The sequence below is a fragment of the Staurois parvus genome, unplaced genomic scaffold, assembly GCF_062004578.1.
Source record: "Staurois parvus isolate SC_StPar_1 unplaced genomic scaffold, SC_StPar_1.0 ptg000530l, whole genome shotgun sequence".
Lineage (NCBI taxonomy): Eukaryota > Metazoa > Chordata > Amphibia > Anura > Ranidae > Staurois > Staurois parvus.
This window is the reverse complement of record NW_028318326.1, coordinates 8,239,066-8,257,838: the sequence shown is the minus strand read 5'-3', so window position 1 is coordinate 8,257,838 and position 18,773 is coordinate 8,239,066. Positions and strand designations below refer to the sequence as shown.

Below are 18,773 nucleotides of genomic sequence, written 5' to 3'. Positions count from 1 at the left end.
TGAACGTGGTGCCGGCACAGCCGCACCAGCAACTTGGACAGGTCACGACGCTTTTGCCTCCACGTTTGCACGTCCTTGGTCCAGCAAGCATGTCCGCCTCTACCACCTCTTTTTCCGCCGTGTCCTCAGCCGCCACCCCCGTGCCAAGTCCCATTACCCGACCGGCATATCACATGTGCAGGGCGCAACGGTGTCACGCTGTGCTGCACCTGGTATGCCTTGGCGAACGTAGTCACACAGGGGAGGAACTGCTGAGTGTAATGAACAGAGAAATCGACAGATGGCTGTCTCCGCGCAAACTAAAAATCGGAACCATGTTGACTGACAACGGAAAGAACATGGTGTCTGCTCTGCGTCAAGGAAGGTTGTGCCATGCGCCATGCATGGCTCACGTGTTCAATCTGGTTGTCAAGCGGTTCCTAAAATCCACCATCCCACTGCAAGACATCCTTAAAATGTCACGTAAACTGTGCATGCATTTCAGCCATTCCTACACCGCAAAGAACACCCTCATTGAGCTGCAGCGGCAGAACGGAATTCCACAGCATCGCCTGATCTGCGACGTTGCAACAAGGTGGAATTCAACCCTACACATGTTAGACCGCCTTTACGAGCAGCGAAAGGCCATCACCGATTTCCTGATGTTACAAGCGGATAAAGGTACTCCCCTGTGTAACTTAGATGTCAGCCATTGGCAGCTCATGCGTGACACCTGCCGCTTGCTCAGGCCCTTTGAGGAGGCCACGCTATTCGTGAGTCGGCAGGACTATGGGATGAACGACGTCATTCCTCTGTTGCACGTCCTGGAACAAATGCTGTTAACAATGGCTGGTCAGGGTGCGGTAGACGTGGCGCACAGATCTCAACGCCACATGACCCCTGTGGGGGCAGGACAGGAAGAAGAGGAGGAGGTAGAGGAGGACATTTGTGCTCAGGAATTATTGAGTGAAATGGGTGGTTTTTCCACTCAGCGGACAGGAGTGGAGGAGCAGGAGCATCTGGTAGAGGAGGAGGAGGAGGAGACAGAGGACCCAGACGCACCGTGGCAGTATGCTGTGGAGATGGAGGCAGGGAGTCCCTCGCATTCCTTGGCACAAATGGCCCATAGCATGCTCGGTTGCTTGCGTAGCGACAGCCGAATAATAACCATCAGACAGAGGGATGACTTTTGGCTGTCCACCTTGTTGGACCCTCGCTACCGGTCCAAAATGGTGGCCTTTTTCACACCTGCTGAGAGGGAGGCCAAAATTACGTACTATAAAAACCACCTATGTAGTCAGTTGGTCTCTGCCTTTGTGCGCCAACGTCCATCCTCAGACACTGTGGGCCCTGTGCGCTCGCGTTCCGCTGGCATGGCAGCAGGGGAGGGGTGGGGTGGTAGGAGCAGTGGCAGCTCCACCAGCAGCGGCTGCCTCAGTCTGCAGTCGATGATGAGTAGCTTTCTTCACCAGCGCAGTGAGGAAACTACTAACCAGCCGCAGCAGCAGCAGCAGCATCAGGTGGACCTGGAGCAGGAGCTCAAACAACAGGCTTGGGCCTACTTGGACAGCACCCTGCCAACCGAGGTAGACAATCCCCTTGACTACTGGGCAACGAAACTTGACCTTTGGCCCCAACTAGCTGAATTTGCCCTTGAAAGGCTGTCATGCCCGGCCAGTAGCGTGGCATCGGAGCGCGTGTTTAGTGCGGCAGGAGGTATTGTAACTCCGCGGAGGACACGACTGTCCACCCAAAGTGTGGAGAGACTCACGTTTGTGAAAATGAATCAGGCGTGGATTAGTCTGGATTTCAAACCACCAGTTCCTGACACAACTGACTAAATCCGCCATGAATCATGCCTCAAACATGTGCCACTTTCAGGTCTCCTCACACTGCTGGTGTGTTGAATTTTTTGACATAGGGTGCTGGCAGATTACGGGCCTCCTATAGCTGCTGCCAGGCCCCTAATCTGCCATAGGCCCCTATATACCGCCTCCTCCTGCTGCTGCCAGGTCCAGAGTCTCTCATGGGTCCCTGTACGGCCTCCCATTGCTGCTGTCTCCATCGCCACACTCTGCTGCCATGTGCCACTTTCAGGTCTCTTCACACTGCTGGTGTGTTAAATTTTTTGACATAGGGTGCAGGCAGATTACGGGCCTCACATAGCTGCTGCCAGGCCCCTAATCTGCCATGGGCCCCTATATACCGCCTCCTCCTGCTGCTGCCAGGTCCAGAGTCTCTCATGGGTCCCTGTACGGCCTCCCATTGCTGCTGTCTCCATCGCCACACTCTGCTGCCATGTGCCACTTTCAGGTCTCTTCACACTGCTGGTGTGTTAAATTTTTTGACATAGGGTGCTGCAAGATAACGGGCCTCACATAGCTGCTGCCAGGCCCCTAATCTGCCATGGGCCCCTATATACCGCCTCCTCATGCTGCTGCCAAGTCCAGAGTCTGTCATGGTCCCTGTACGGCCTCCCATTGCTGCTGTCTCCATCGCCACACTCTGCTGCCATGTGCCACTTTCAGGTCTCTTCACACTGCTGGTGTGTTAAATTTTTTGACATAGGGTGCAGGCAGATTACGGGCCTCACATAGCTGCTGCCAGGCCCCTAATCTGCCATGGGCCCCTATATACCGCCTCCTCCTGCTGCTGCCAGGTCCAGAGTCTCTCATGGGTCCCTGTACGGCCTCCCATTGCTGCTGTCTCCATCGCCACACTCTGCTGCCATGTGCCACTTTCAGGTCTCTTCACACTGCTGGTGTGTTAAATTTTTTGACATAGGGTGCTGCAAGATAACGGGCCTCACATAGCTGCTGCCAGGCCCCTAATCTGCCATGGGCCCCTATATACCGCCTCCTCATGCTGCTGCCAAGTCCAGAGTCTGTCATGGTCCCTGTACGGCCTCCCATTGCTGCTGTCTCCATCGCCACACTCTGCTGCCATGTGCCACTTTCAGGTCTCTTCACACTGCTGGTGTGTTAAATTTTTTGACATAGGGTGCAGGCAGATTACGGGCCTCACATAGCTGCTGCCAGGCCCCTAATCTGCCATGGGCCCCTATATACCGCCTCCTCCTGCTGCTGCCAGGTCCAGAGTCTCTCATGGGTCCCTGTACGGCCTCCCATTGCTGCTGTCTCCATCGCCACACTCTGCTGCCATGTGCCACTTTCAGGTCTCTTCACACTGCTGGTGTGTTAAATTTTTTGACATAGGGTGCTGCAAGATAACGGGCCTCACATAGCTGCTGCCAGGCCCCTAATCTGCCATGGGCCCCTATATACCGCCTCCTCATGCTGCTGCCAAGTCCAGAGTCTGTCATGGTCCCTGTACGGCCTCCCATTGCTGCTGTCTCCATCGCCACACTCTGCTGCCATGTGCCACTTTCAGGTCTCTTCACACTGCTGGTGTGTTAAATTTTTTGACATAGGGTGCAGGCAGATTACGGGCCTCACATAGCTGCTGCCAGGCCCCTAATCTGCCATGGGCCCCTATATACCGCCTCCTCATGCTGCTGCCAAGTCCAGAGTCTGTCATGGTCCCTGTACGGCCTCCCATTGCTGCTGTCTCCATCGCCACACTCTGCTGCCATGTGCCACTTTCAGGTCTCTTCACACTGCTGGTGTGTTAAATTTTTTGACATAGGGTGCAGGCAGATTACGGGCCTCACATAGCTGCTGCCAGGCCCCTAATCTGCCATGGGCCCCTATATACCGCCTCCTCCTGCTGCTGCCAGGTCCAGAGTCTCTCATGGGTCCCTGTACGGCCTCCCATTGCTGCTGTCTCCATCGCCACACTCTGCTGCCATGTGCCACTTTCAGGTCTCTTCACACTGCTGGTGTGTAAAATTTTTTGACATAGGGTGCTGCAAGATAACGGGCCTCACATAGCTGCTGCCAGGCCCCTAATCTGCCATGGGCCCCTATATACCGCCTCCTCATGCTGCTGCCAAGTCCAGAGTCTGTCATGGTCCCTGTACGGCCTCCCATTGCTGCTGTCTCCATCGCCACACTCTGCTGCCATGTGCCACTTTCAGGTCTCTTCACACTGCTGGTGTGTTAAATTTTTTGACATAGGGTGCTGGCAGATTACGGGCCTCCTATAGCTGCTGCCAGGCCCCTAATCTGCCATGGGCCCCTATATACCGCCTCCTCATGCTGCTGCCAAGTCCAGAGTCTGTCATGGTCCCTGTACGGCCTCCCATTGCTGCTGTCTCCATCGCCACACTCTGCTGCCATGTGCCACTTTCAGGTCTCTTCACACTGCTGGTGTGTTAAATTTTTTGACATAGGGTGCAGGCAGATTACGGGCCTCACATAGCTGCTGCCAGGCCCCTAATCTGCCATGGGCCCCTATATACCGCCTCCTCCTGCTGCTGCCAGGTCCAGAGTCTCTCATGGGTCCCTGTACGGCCTCCCATTGCTGCTGTCTCCATCGCCACACTCTGCTGCCATGTGCCACTTTCAGGTCTCTTCACACTGCTGGTGTGTTAAATTTTTTGACATAGGGTGCTGCAAGATAACGGGCCTCACATAGCTGCTGCCAGGCCCCTAATCTGCCATGGGCCCCTATATACCGCCTCCTCATGCTGCTGCCAAGTCCAGAGTCTGTCATGGTCCCTGTACGGCCTCCCATTGCTGCTGTCTCCATCGCCACACTCTGCTGCCATGTGCCACTTTCAGGTCTCTTCACACTGCTGGTGTGTTAAATTTTTTGACATAGGGTGCAGGCAGATTACGGGCCTCACATAGCTGCTGCCAGGCCCCTAATCTGCCATGGGCCCCTATATACCGCCTCCTCCTGCTGCTGCCAGGTCCAGAGTCTCTCATGGGTCCCTGTACGGCCTCCCATTGCTGCTGTCTCCATCGCCACACTCTGCTGCCATGTGCCACTTTCAGGTCTCTTCACACTGCTGGTGTGTTAAATTTTTTGACATAGGGTGCTGCAAGATAACGGGCCTCACATAGCTGCTGCCAGGCCCCTAATCTGCCATGGGCCCCTATATACCGCCTCCTCATGCTGCTGCCAAGTCCAGAGTCTGTCATGGTCCCTGTACGGCCTCCCATTGCTGCTGTCTCCATCGCCACACTCTGCTGCCATGTGCCACTTTCAGGTCTCTTCACACTGCTGGTGTGTTAAATTTTTTGACATAGGGTGCAGGCAGATTACGGGCCTCACATAGCTGCTGCCAGGCCCCTAATCTGCCATGGGCCCCTATATACCGCCTCCTCCTGCTGCTGCCAGGTCCAGAGTCTCTCATGGGTCCCTGTACGGCCTCCCATTGCTGCTGTCTCCATCGCCACACTCTGCTGCCATGTGCCACTTTCAGGTCTCTTCACACTGCTGGTGTGTTAAATTTTTTGACATAGGGTGCAGGCAGATTACGGGCCTCACATAGCTGCTGCCAGGCCCCTAATCTGCCATGGGCCCCTATATACCGCCTCCTCCTGCTGCTGCCAGGTCCAGAGTCTCTCATGGGTCCCTGTACGGCCTCCCATTGCTGCTGTCTCCATCGCCACACTCTGCTGCCATGTGCCACTTTCAGGTCTCTTCACACTGCTGGTGTGTTAAATTTTTTGACATAGGGTGCAGGCAGATTACGGGCCTCACATAGCTGCTGCCAGGCCCCTAATCTGCCATGGGCCCCTATATACCACCTCCTCCTGCTGCTGCCAGGTCCAGAGTCTCTCATGGGTCCCTGTACGGCCTCCCATTGCTGCTGTCTCCATCGCCACACTCTGCTGCCATGTGCCACTTTCAGGTCTCTTCACACTGCTGGTGTGTTAAATTTTTTGACATAGGGTGCTGCAAGATAACGGGCCTCACATAGCTGCTGCCAGGCCCCTAATCTGCCATGGGCCCCTATATACCGCCTCCTCATGCTGCTGCCAAGTCCAGAGTCTGTCATGGTCCCTGTACGGCCTCCCATTGCTGCTGTCTCCATCGCCACACTCTGCTGCCATGTGCCACTTTCAGGTCTCTTCACACTGCTGGTGTGTTAAATTTTTTGACATAGGGTGCTGGCAGATTACGGGCCTCCTATAGCTGCTGCCAGGCCCCTAATCTGCCATGGGCCCCTATATACCGCCTCCTCATGCTGCTGCCAAGTCCAGAGTCTGTCATGGTCCCTGTACGGCCTCCCATTGCTGCTGTCTCCATCGCCACACTCTGCTGCCATGTGCCACTTTCAGGTCTCTTCACACTGCTGGTGTGTTAAATTTTTTGACATAGGGTGCAGGCAGATTACGGGCCTCACATAGCTGCTGCCAGGCCCCTAATCTGCCATGGGCCCCTATATACCGCCTCCTCCTGCTGCTGCCAGGTCCAGAGTCTCTCATGGGTCCCTGTACGGCCTCCCATTGCTGCTGTCTCCATCGCCACACTCTGCTGCCATGTGCCACTTTCAGGTCTCTTCACACTGCTGGTGTGTTAAATTTTTTGACATAGGGTGCAGGCAGATTACGGGCCTCACATAGCTGCTGCCAGGCCCCTAATCTGCCATGGGCCCCTATATACCACCTCCTCCTGCTGCTGCCAGGTCCAGAGTCTCTCATGGGTCCCTGTACGGCCTCCCATTGCTGCTGTCTCCATCGCCACACTCTGCTGCCATGTGCCACTTTCAGGTCTCTTCACACTGCTGGTGTGTTAAATTTTTTGACATAGGGTGCTGCAAGATAACGGGCCTCACATAGCTGCTGCCAGGCCCCTAATCTGCCATGGGCCCCTATATACCGCCTCCTCATGCTGCTGCCAAGTCCAGAGTCTGTCATGGTCCCTGTACGGCCTCCCATTGCTGCTGTCTCCATCGCCACACTCTGCTGCCATGTGCCACTTTCAGGTCTCTTCACACTGCTGGTGTGTTAAATTTTTTGACATAGGGTGCAGGCAGATTACGGGCCTCACATAGCTGCTGCCAGGCCCCTAATCTGCCATGGGCCCCTATATAACGCCTCCTCATGCTGCTGCCAAGTTCAGAGTCTGTCATGGGTCCCTGTACGGCCTCCCATTGCTGCTGTCTCCATCGCCACACTCTGCCATGTGCCACTTTCAGGTCTCCTCACACTGCTGGTGTGTTGAATTTTTTGACATAGGGTGCTGGCAGATTACGGGCCTCCTATAGCTGCTGCCAGGCCCCTAATCTGCCATAAGCCCCTATATACCGCCTCCTCATGCTGCTGCCAAGTCCAGAGTCTGTCATGGGTCCCTGTACGGCCTCCCATTGCTGCTGTCTCCATCGCCACACTCTGCCATGTGCCACTTTCAGGTCTCCTCACACACTGCTGGTGTGTTGAATTTTTTGACATAGGGTGCTGGCAGATTACGGGCCTCCTATAGCTGCTGCCAGGCCCCTAATCTGCCGTAGGCCCCTATATACCGCCTCCTCATGCTGCTGCCAGGTCCAGAGTCTCTCATGGGTCCCTGTACGGCCTCCCATTGCTGCTGTCTCCATCGCCACACTCTGCCATGTGCCACTTTCAGGTCTCCTCACACTGCTGGTGTGTTCCATTTTTTGTCATAGGGTGCTGGCAGATTATGGGCCTCCCATAACTGCTGCCAGGCCCCTAATCTGCCATGGGCCCCTATACCGACTCCTCATGCTGTGACGTTGCAACAAGGTGGAATTCAACCCTACATATGTTAGACCGCCTTTACGAACAGCAAAAGGCCATCACAGATTTCCTGATGTTAAAAGCAGATAAAGGTACTCCCTGTGTAACTTAGATGTCAGCCATTGGCAGCTCATGCGTGACACCTGCGCTTGCTCAGGCCCTTTGAGGAGGCCACGCTATTCGTGAGTCGGCAGGACTATGGGATGAACGACGTCATTCCTCTGTTGCACGTCCTGGAACAAATGCTGTTAACAATGGCTGGTCAGGGTGCGGTAGACGTGGCGCACAGATCTCAACGCCACATGGCCCCTGTGGGGGCAGGACTGGAAGAAGAGGAGGAGGTAGAGGAGGACATTGGTGCTCAGGAATTATTGAGTGAAATGGGTGGTTTTTCCACTCAGCGGACAGGAGTGGAGGAGCAGGAGCATCTGGTAGAGGAGGAGGAAGAGGAGACAGAGGACCTAGACGCACCGTGGCAGTATGCTGTGGAGATGGAGGCAGGGAGTCCCTCGCATTCCTTGGCACAAATGGCCCATAGCATGCTCGGTTGCTTGCGTAGCGACAGCCGAATAATAACCATCAGACAGAGGGATGACTTTTGGCTGTCCACCTTGTTGGACCCTCGCTACCGTTCAAAAATGGTGGCCTTTTTCACACCTGCTGAGAGGGAGGCCAAAATAACGTACTATAAAAAACACCTATGTAGTCAGCTGGTCTCTGCCTGTCTGCGCCAACGTCCATCCTCAGACACTGTGGGCCCTGTGCGCTCGTGTTCCGCTGCCATGGCAGCAGGGGAGGGGTGGGGTGGTAGGAGCAGTGGCAGCTCCACCAGCAGCGGCTGCCTCAGTCTGCAGTCGATGATGAGTAGCTTTCTTCACCAGCGCAGTGAGGAAACTACTAACCAGCCGCAGCAGCAGCAGCAGCATCAGGTGGACCTGGAGCAGGACCTCAAACAACAGGCTTAGGCCTACTTGGACAGCACCCTGCCAACCGAGGTAGACAATCCCCTTGACTACTGGGCAACGAAACTTGACCTTTGGCCCCAACTAGCTGAATTTGCCCTTGAAAGGCTGTCATGCCCGGCCAGTAGCGTGGCATCGGAGCGCGTGTTTAGTGCGGCAGGAGGTATTGCAACTCCGCGGAGGACACGACTGTCCACCCAAAGTGTGGAGAGACTGACGTTTGTGAAAATGAATCAGGCGTGGATTAGTCTGGATTTCAAACCACCAGTTCCTGACACAACTGACTAAATCCGCCATGAATCATGCCCCAAACATGTGCCACTTTCAGGTCTCCTCACACTGCTGGTGTGTTCCATTTTTTGTCATAGGGTGCTGGCAGATTACGGGCCTCCCATAGCTGCTGCCAGGCCCCTAATCTGCCATGGGCCCCTATACCGCCTCCTCATGCTGCTGCCAAGTCCAGAGTCTCTCATGGGTCCCTGTACGGCCTCCCATTGCTGCTGCCTCCATCGCCACACTCTGCCATGTGCCACTTTCAGGTCTCCTCACACTGCTGGTGTGTTCCATTTTTTGTCATAGGGTGCTGGCAGATTACGGGCCTCCCATAGCTGCTGCCAGGCCCCTAATCTGCCATGGGCCCCTATACCGCCTCCTCATGCTGCTGCCAGGTCCAGAGTCTCTCATGGGTCCCTGTACGGCCTCCCATTGCTGCTGTCTCCATCGCCACACTCTGCCATGTGCCACTTTCAGGTCTCCTCACACTGCTGGTGGGTTCCATTTTTTGTCATAGGGTGCTGGCAGATTACGGGCCTCCCATAGCTGCTGCCAGGCCCGTAATCTGCCATGGGCCCCCGTACCGACTCCTCATGCTGCTGCCAGGCCCGTAATCTGTCATGGGCCACTGTTGTCGCTTGTTGGCATATTCCGCTCGTTCAGATGCTCCTTCTCCTGCTACTCCTCTTCACGGATTCCGTCAGCAGTCTTTCTTGGAATCCGTTTCCAAGAGACAACAGTTTGCGAGCACGCACCCGACGGTGCAGAAGCTGAACGTCCTCCTGTCCAAGTTGCTGCTGCCAGGCTCGTAATCTGTCATGCGCCCCTGTACCGCCTCCTCATGCTGCTGCCAGGTCCAGAGTGTGTCATGGGCCCCCGTACCGACTCCTCATGCTGCTGCCAGGCCCGTAATCTGTCATGGGCCCCTGTACCGCCTCCCCATGCTGCTGCCAGGTCCAGAGTGTGTCATGGGTCCCTGTACGGCCTCCCATTGCTGCTGCCAGGCCCGTAATCTGCCATGGGCCCCTGTACCGACTCCTCATGCTGCTGCCAGGCCCGTAATCTGTCATGGGCCCCTGTACCGCCTCCTCATGCTGCTGCCAGGTCCAGAGTGTGTCATGGGTCCCTGTACGGCCTCCCATTGCTGCTGTCTCTATCGCCACACTCTGCCATGTGCCACTTTCAGGTCTCCTCACACTGCTGGTGGTTTCCATTTTTGTCATAGGGTGCTGTATGGCCTCCCATTGCTGCTGCCTCCACCGCCACACTGTGGCTCCACACTCTGGTTTTGGCCCCGTGACTGCCCAAATGAGTGAAGTGTGCGGTGATTCTAAGATCGACGGCACTCATCTGCATGTCATACTGACTGACAGTATTATTTCTCTTCCCCAGCAGACTCCAAGGGCATTTAAATTAAAGGTACAGTGTTCTGCACTAATATTAAGTCTCTCTGAAGCCTAGAAACACCCTTTTTTAAGTTAAATTCACAGCGAATTTATTCGACTCGAATCGAATATTGTCCACGAATTCGCCGAATCAGTCGAATCGAATTTTTCATTTCTTCGCTCATCTCTAGTCATCAACCAAAGTCCCCTGACCTGGATAATATGGATAGAGCAGCCATTAAACCTTATGCTGCTGGGACAGTCCTTTTTTCTGCATTCCAATGCCTATCCTATATTCATTGTCAAAGAGGAATACTGGAAAAAAGTAGAGGTTTATGTTTCCTCTTAATTCAGCCTGATATAGAGGTTGTATGTTAAAAATGATAATATAGAAGTTTTAATAGTTTTGGAGGGAGAGATGATAAATAAGGGTGTTGTATTTTTTAAATAAACAAAACATTTAAATTAAAAGAATTAGAATTCCACTCGCGATTTGAAAACTCTGTGTGACAATGTGAAAATGCGCGATCGCGTTTGGAGGTGCCATTCACTTCAATGGCACATGAAGACAAAGGGTGTTTTTGCCACAATTGCGGTGGATTTTTCCATTCAACAATTCGTCGCAATCACGCAAACAAAATCGCGGGAACCATTAGTGTTCAGATTCCCTCTTATTCTCAGCCCAGAAGTGTGCACCTTTTCCTCCTCGCCCTGGGGAAACACAATGTGCACAGTGCCCCCAGAGGCTGGAGGCTGCACTGGGGAGGAGGTGATAATACCAGAGAATGGATGAAGTGGGCATAGAGCCCAGAAATGCTAGGCTCAACCTTTCCTCCTTTCTACTTTTCCTTGCAAAGAGGACAAGGGGAAGCAGGGAGGGAGAGCAATGTAATGGATTATGCAGTGACAGGGTTGCTAGCTGGTAGAAAGGTGCAGCATCTGGGGCATTGGGGGTCAGTGTCAGGGGTGCTAGGAGGCAGGGAGGTTCAGAGTCAAGCATGCAGTAGTAGGGTTGAAGTAGGACAGGCAGATGCAATCTCATTGTGCAGAGTGCCAGAAGTCCTTAGTTCTTCATAGGCTCTAATACAAAAGCTGTCTACCTATAAGCCTGCAAGGAGGCTTGGCTGAATAAGGGACATCTGATATAGTGTGAACTCTGATCTAAGGTAGGTGCAAGGGGATTTAATTAGCATGGGAAGGGAGGCAATTAAGATTAGGTTATCTGAAACTATAGTTAGCCTTTAAGCCTCCTTTAGACATATGCAATGCGATAATGCATGTTTATCTGCAACAATAACACAAGGAACTCTGTGCAATGCGTCATGGTGCCATTCATTTGGAATTACACACCAATGCACAAGTACGGTAGATATCAATGGGCTCGCAGGGCACCACAATGCACATGCCTTGTGCTGTAGTCTCCGGGTTCTACTGAGCATGCATAGAAAATGGGATCTAGACTTCGCATTTAGCAACAGTGTTGGTGATTTCCTCTAACCTTCAGTGATCCCCACACATACAAGAAATCAGCTCCCATCACAGGAAGTCTGCAATTGCTAATAACTTATTTGGGGCCCTCTTCAGTAGATTTTGTGTAATGAAGAAGCCACAAATTATTGTGTTGATTGTCAATTTCTGCAAATATTGCTGCAGATTAGAGAAGATCCACAGCACTGTTACTAAATACCACATCCACTCTAAGGGTAATGTAGAATCTTTGGGATAACCCAAAATGGAGCCAATACCTGACATAGGCACAGTAGCAGCAGGATTGTGACTACATTGTGTTATTACTATGCATATGCAGGAGTATCAACATTTAAATATAGGACCAGCACCATCTATAACAGCCATACCCAGCAGTATGCACATCCTGAGCGGTTTCTGCAGCAGGTGAGACTGTGTTTCAATTTGACATGACCTTCCAGTTTCTCACCCAATCAGCTCACACCACCTCCCTACTCTCCAGCTTCTGCTCTGGCACTATAATCTCTAATCTGGCAGCTCAATCCACCAATTTTACCTCTGCTGATGACTGGAGGACTTTTATCTGTTATAGCTGAAAGTTCTGAACAAAAGCACCACTCACAACAGCACCTGCAACCACCCCTGTTACCACCACTCTCAACACTATGGCTGACCTCCAACCAAGTCCATTTCAACAGAAGTGCCATTATTAAACCGAACCTGGATAAAATATGTCTAGAAATTAATATTTCTATTTTATTTAGTTTAGAAATTTTGTATATTTTGTTAATGATACAGATAAATGTTTAATTGTATACATAAATTATAGGGTGTTTTGTGACACTCGCTTTGCAAAGCATGTTGGACTTTGTAATAAGAAAGTTGAGCAATGCTTGCATCCTTGAAGCCTATATAACTGATTAAACTAGACAGTCTTCTCTATACTAGGAAAACAGCTGTGTGCCTCTGCCACTCTTAATATTTTTGTCAAGCATCTGTGGTAGTGAGCCCTTGTAGATCGCCAACTCGGGGTTCCCTAGGGTCTAAGCCCCAGCCTACTTCTTCACCAGAGCCCCTGATGGTAGGGATGGACTTGCAGCAAGCGGAAACCAGGTCGCGGCCCCCAGGTACTCCCAGCTAAGGATGCTGAGACCACTCGGGTGTGCAAAGTACAACCAGCAGGAGACAAAAGAAAATCCAGGAGAAAAGCCAAGGTCAGGACAGGTAGCAAACAAGCACAGCCAGTGAACAAAGCTGGGGTCAGTACATGGGTAGGTTAGGCACAGGATACACAAGTAACAATGAGCTCAGAGAACTGTGAAGCTGCTCAGGCAATGTGGGCTAGACTGAGCATGTCTTATATAGGCAAGCAAACTAGGAGGCGAGCCAGGAAGCGATGGAATGGAAGGAAATAAAACTCACAGTATAGCAGGTGAAGCCCATAGGTGAGCACAGTCAAACCACACATGTGAAATGAATCAGGGCAGGAAAAACACTGCAGCACAGAGGTAAGAATACACAAGCAAGAAAGTGCAGACTAACGTGCGACAATTTTTAGTGTTGGAAATAAAAAAAAAAGAAAAATTACAAAATATATATTCTTTAAGAAATTAAGCGTGCATGTGTAAAATATTAGAAATATACTAAATATGCTACATTTTCACAATATATTTATAATTTTCCATACAAAATCATAATACATTTCAGCAGTGATATAATATCAACCTACCTTTTGAAATGTCTTTCTTTTCACATACAAAGCTTTTGCCATCTCTGGGACATTAGAAAACTTCAGGAACTGGAGATATTTTACTTCCCGGAGAATAGCTGCTAGCTACAGTAGTCATAAAAAAAATAGTTAAAGGTAAATGATAAATTCTACAATTAGGATATTTTTCAAGTATAGAATAAAATATTTATATGTTAGCGTATATGCTATATAGGAGATACATTACAATACTAAAGGAGTGCTATGGTCACAGCATACGTTTTCTTTTCATAACATCAGCATTGTAACATCACTGTACTGTAAATGTGTAGGGATCATTACAAATTTACTTTACAAGCTTCAAAAACATTCAGATTAATATTAGGTTAGCAAAAAATTTAAATACAATGTGAAAATGAATATATGATTTTACATTTTGGTCACAGAAACAAGTAACAATGTGAGTTAAGGATTTCTATTATTGTTTTTATGACATTTTGTAATAATTTCTTAGTGAAAACGAATCTAGCATTAACTGCTTTAGCGTTGCCCCATAGCAAATATACTGCTACAGGGTGGCAGCTGTGCGCAAAATCATGTATATATGCGTGATTTTGCATTTCCAGGTAGGGGGTGCCAGAGACACCAACTCAGTTCCCCCCAGTGTCAGAATGTCTGCCGCTATAATTCGATGATCACCGCCATTACTACTAGTAAAAATAAAACGCAAAAAATGGCCTGGTCAGGAAGTAGGGTAAATCCCCAGGAGGGCAAGTGGTTAATTTAGCATGAATCTAAACAACACTATCCTAACTTCGGTGCTGCCTGTCTTATTGGACAGAGGTGCGTCAGTGTGGTCAAAGTGGTAACATCAATAGTTCATCCATCAGCTTAGTCTCAGAGTGCTTATTCACTCAGTGGCTCCTTCAGAGGGGTGCTACACGTTACATGTTACAACCTAAATCTGAGTGTAACATGTAGTCTGATTAAAAAAAGTGGAGTTAGCCTTTAAAGTTTATTTAACTTTTCTCTTAGAACTCTTACAGCTGATAACTTCCAGTGCTCCTGTGTAGATTGTTAACAGTTAACATTGTTACCAGCTCTCGGTAGACTACAGATCACCTCCCCATATATTACAACAGTGAAATAGTTCAATGCCTTGGACGAGGTATGAAAACATTGGATATTTCACGAAAACTTAAGCGTGATCATCGCGCTATTAAGAGATTTGTGGCTGATTCAGAGCACAGACGGGTTCGTGCAGATAAAGGCACATTGAGGAAGATTTCTGCCAGATCCATGCATCGGATCAAGAGAGCAGCTGCTAAAATACCATTACATAGCAGCAAACAGATATTTGAAGCTGCTGGTGTATTTGGAGTCCCACAGACATCAAGGTGTAGAGTCCTCCAGATTCTTGCAACTGTGCATAAACCTTCTATTCGGCCACCAATAACCAATGCTCACAAGCAGAAACGGCTGCATTGGGCAGAAAAATTTATGAAGACTAATTTTCAAACAGTCCTGTTCAGTGATGACTATGCTTTCTGTAATAAAATCATCTTCATGCATGACAATGCACCATCTCATGCTGCAAAGAATACCTCTGCATCAATGGCTGTTATGGGGATAAAAGGAGAGAAAGTCATGGTGTGGCCTCCATCCTCCCCTAACCTCAATCCTATTGAGAACCTTTGGAGCATCCTCAAGCAAAAGATCTATGAGGGTGGGAGGAAGTTTACATCTGAACAGCAGCTCTGGGAGGCTATTCTGACATCTTGCAAACAAATTCAAGCAGAAACTGTCCAAAAACTCGCAAGTTCAATTGATGCAAGACTTGTGAGCTGCTATCAAATAAGGGGTCCTATGTTAAAATGTAACATGACCTGTTAAAATGTTTTAAAGGTTAAAATGTTGTTAAAAGTTTGATTGAAATAGCTTTTGATTTCAGTAAATATGCTGCAAACACAACAAATGAGAAGTTTCAGTTCTTTACAACCTAAAGTGTTTTGAAACTTACTGTGCATATTAATTTGGAACAGTGCATTGTAAGAGTTTTATGTTTAAAAAAAATACTGTTATCATTAGGAGGTTTGTTCAATAAAAATTGAATTGTATTCTTAATATTATGCTAACTGTTATTTACATCAATTATTTAGGTAAATGAGAAAAATATCATTTGCATAATAATTTGGAACACGGTGTAGAATGAGCAGTGCAATGCATCAGTATCAGCGCATTAGCGCTGATCTAGTCTACCCGGACTGCACTGCACACTAGTACTTTGCAACACATCGCCTGGTGTGAATGGACTCTAAATCTGCTCCTCTGCAAATGTCAAATATGAACATTACCTTTGAGTTAAAGTTAGTTTCATATAGTCCATTTTCATCGCGCTTTAGTATTGGCTGACTTAAGTGTGATTCACACAAATCACAAAGATCTTGTGTCCAGCTATTGAAAGTTTCCTCATCATGGCAATCTAAAAGTTCCATAAACTTGTTGTATTTCTCAAAAACACGATTCACTTCTTCATTTGTTACAGACCTGCAAGGTGGACGTACAACATATTAAATAATGCACATGATTACCTCTAGCGTTAAACATTCACATTTATTATAGACTTTCTATGGGCATGCAAGAATAACCGTTTTATATACAGGTGAAGCTCAAAAAATTAGAATATCGTGCAAAAGTTCATTTATTTCAGTAATGCAACTTAAAAGGTGAAACTAATATAGGAGATAGACTCATTACATGCAAAGCAAGATAGTTAAAGCCATTATTTGTCATAATTGTGATGACTCTGGCTTACAGCTCATGAAAACCCCAAATCCTCAATCTCAGAAAATTAGAATATTGTGAAAAAATGCAATATTCTAGGCTCAAAGTGTCCCACTCTAATCAGCTAATTAAACCATAATGCCTGCAAAGGGTTCCTGAGCCTTTAAATGGTCTCTCAGTCTGGTTCAGTAGGAATCACAATCATGGGAAAGACTGCTGACCTGACAGTTGTGCAGAAAACTATCATTGACACCATCCATAAGGAGGGAAAGCCTCAAAAGGTAAATGCAAAAGAAGTTGAATGTTCCCAAAGTGCTGTATCAAAGCACATTATTAGAAATGATGACCACAACCTGGAGAGGATTGTCCAGAAAAGGACATTCAAAAGTGTTGGGGACTTTCACAAAGAGTGGACTGAGGCTGGAGTCAGTGCATCAAGAGCCACCACGCACAGAAGGATCCTGGACATGGGCTTCAAATGTCATATTCCTCTTGTCAAGCCGCTCCTGAACAAACAACGTCAGAAGCGTCTTACCTGGGCTAAAGAAAAACAGACCTGGTCTGTTGCTCAGTGGTCCAAAGTCCTCTTTTCTGATGAGAGCAACTTTTGCATTTCATTTGGAAGCCAAGGATCCAGAGTATGGAGGAAGAATGGAGAGGCACACACTGTAAGATGCTTGAAGTCCAGTGTGAAGTTTCCACAGTCTGTGTTGATTTGGGGAGCCATGTCATCTGCTGGTGTTGGTCCACTGTGCTTCATTAAGTCCAGGGTCAACGCAGTCATCTACCAGGAGATTTTGGAGCACTTCATGCTTCCTTCCGCAGACGAGCTTTATGGGGATGCTGACTTCATTTTCCAGCAGGACTTGGCACCTGCCCACACTGCCATAAGCACCAAAACCTGGTTCAATGACCGTGGGATTACTGTGCTTGATTGGCCAGCAAACTCACCTGACCTGAACCCCATAGAGAATCTATGGAGCATTGCCAAGAGAAAGAGGAGAGTGAGAGACATGAGACCGAACAATGCAGAAGAGCTGAAGGCCGCTATTGAAGCATCCTGGTCTTCCATAACACCTCAGCAGTGCCACAGGCTGATAGCTTCCATGCCACGCCGCATTGAGGCAGAAATTGCTGCAAAAGGGGCCCAAACCAAGTACTGAGTACATATGCATGCTTATACTTTTCAGAGGTCCGATATTGTTCTATGTACAATCCTTGTTTTATTGATTGCATGTAATATTCTAATTTTATGAGATTGTGGATTTGGGGTTTTCATGAGCTGTAAGCCATAATCATCACAATTATGACAAATCATGGCTTGAACTATCTTGCTTTGCATGTAATGAGTCTATTTTATATATTAGTTTCACCTTTTAAGTTGCATTACTGAAATAAATGAACGTTTGCACGGTATTCTAATTTTTTGAGTTTCACCTGTATGGTCTTTAAAAGTCGATAAACGTTTTTTTTTCTGTTTACTGCGGTACAAGACAGGGAATGTTTCATTTGTTTGCACTGTGTACAGATGTAAGGCCCCATGTACATGGGACACTTCTGAACAATGCAAACTGACTGCTGGAAAATGTAGATTAAAAAAACGTCTGTTTAGCCGCGTTTATGAGCATTTGCATTTAAAAGCATTTTTTTTAAGATAACCACAGGAGACCTTCCAAAATGCCCAGAATGCACTGAAAAACAGTAAAATAAATTAACTATTTCAGACATTTTGAGAGAAATAGAGAGAGCAGAAGCAGAGAGAGCAGTATTTGTTGAGATTAGCTGTCTTTTTTTTTTTTGTGGTGTTTGGATGTGTTCCAGCTCATTTCTGTGCAGAAATTATTGCAGCAGTGTCTAACATTTTCTTTCATGCAAAACCTCAAAGTATGGTGTGCTAAGTCCATTTGAGTACTGGGAAAATGCTTTGCATGCATTGTTAATGATGAAAAAAGGCTCTGGAAATGGAAGAGTTAAAAAAAATTTCAACCGCAAATGCTTATAAACGCGGTTAGCCGAGTTTAAATGCGTTACAAGACTGATAAAATCTACTCCTGAATGCAAGTTTTCTGCGTTCAAAAAAACTGTAAACTCAACTGCCTGTAAATGACTGTAAACGATGATGTGTACATGGACACATAGGAAAACATTAGGGAGAGTTCAGGGGCTGCTGGAAAAAAAACGCTAAATAGCTCCTAAACGTGAGTTTATCAGCTGCAGTGTACATGGAGCCCTAATGAAGCACAGTGGCTTAGTGGTTAGGATTTCTTACATGCAGCAATGGGGTCCTTGTTTGGAATCACTGCGTGGACAATATCTACGTGGAGTTTGCATGTTCTCCCTTGCATGCATTTCAACTAAGTACTCTGATTTTCTACCACAGGTTAAAATAGTACTAAATGCTAGGTGTTTTTTTACTGTAATGCATCCTCTACATCTAAAGTAAAAATACCGTAGTACCTTTCTATGCCCCTCTGTCCTCAAATGCTTACCTATAGTCCCTTGTCATTGCCCTCAGCTATGGGATAATACACACAGTGCTCTGAACTTCTGGGTTATAGAGAGACTTGAGGGTGGAGGAGTGACAGGTTCCTTCTGCTGTTACTCA

At 48.5% G+C, this 18,773-nt stretch overlaps 1 protein-coding gene across 1 annotated transcript in view; it reads right to left on the bottom strand.

Moving 5' to 3' along the window:
* The window catches only part of LOC149451620 (dynein axonemal heavy chain 11-like), a 590,344-nt gene extending 574,465 nt beyond the window's left edge, over positions 1 to 15,879 (bottom strand). Inside the window, exons 1-2 of the mRNA XM_089690376.1 lie at positions 15,739 to 15,879; positions 13,406 to 13,510 (exon numbers count right to left, since the gene is read on the bottom strand). Coding sequence (XP_089546502.1) covers positions 13,406 to 13,510; positions 15,739 to 15,879 — 246 coding nt within the window. The remainder of the gene's footprint in view (positions 1 to 13,405; positions 13,511 to 15,738) is intronic.
* Positions 15,880 to 18,773: the final 2,894 nt, after the last annotated feature.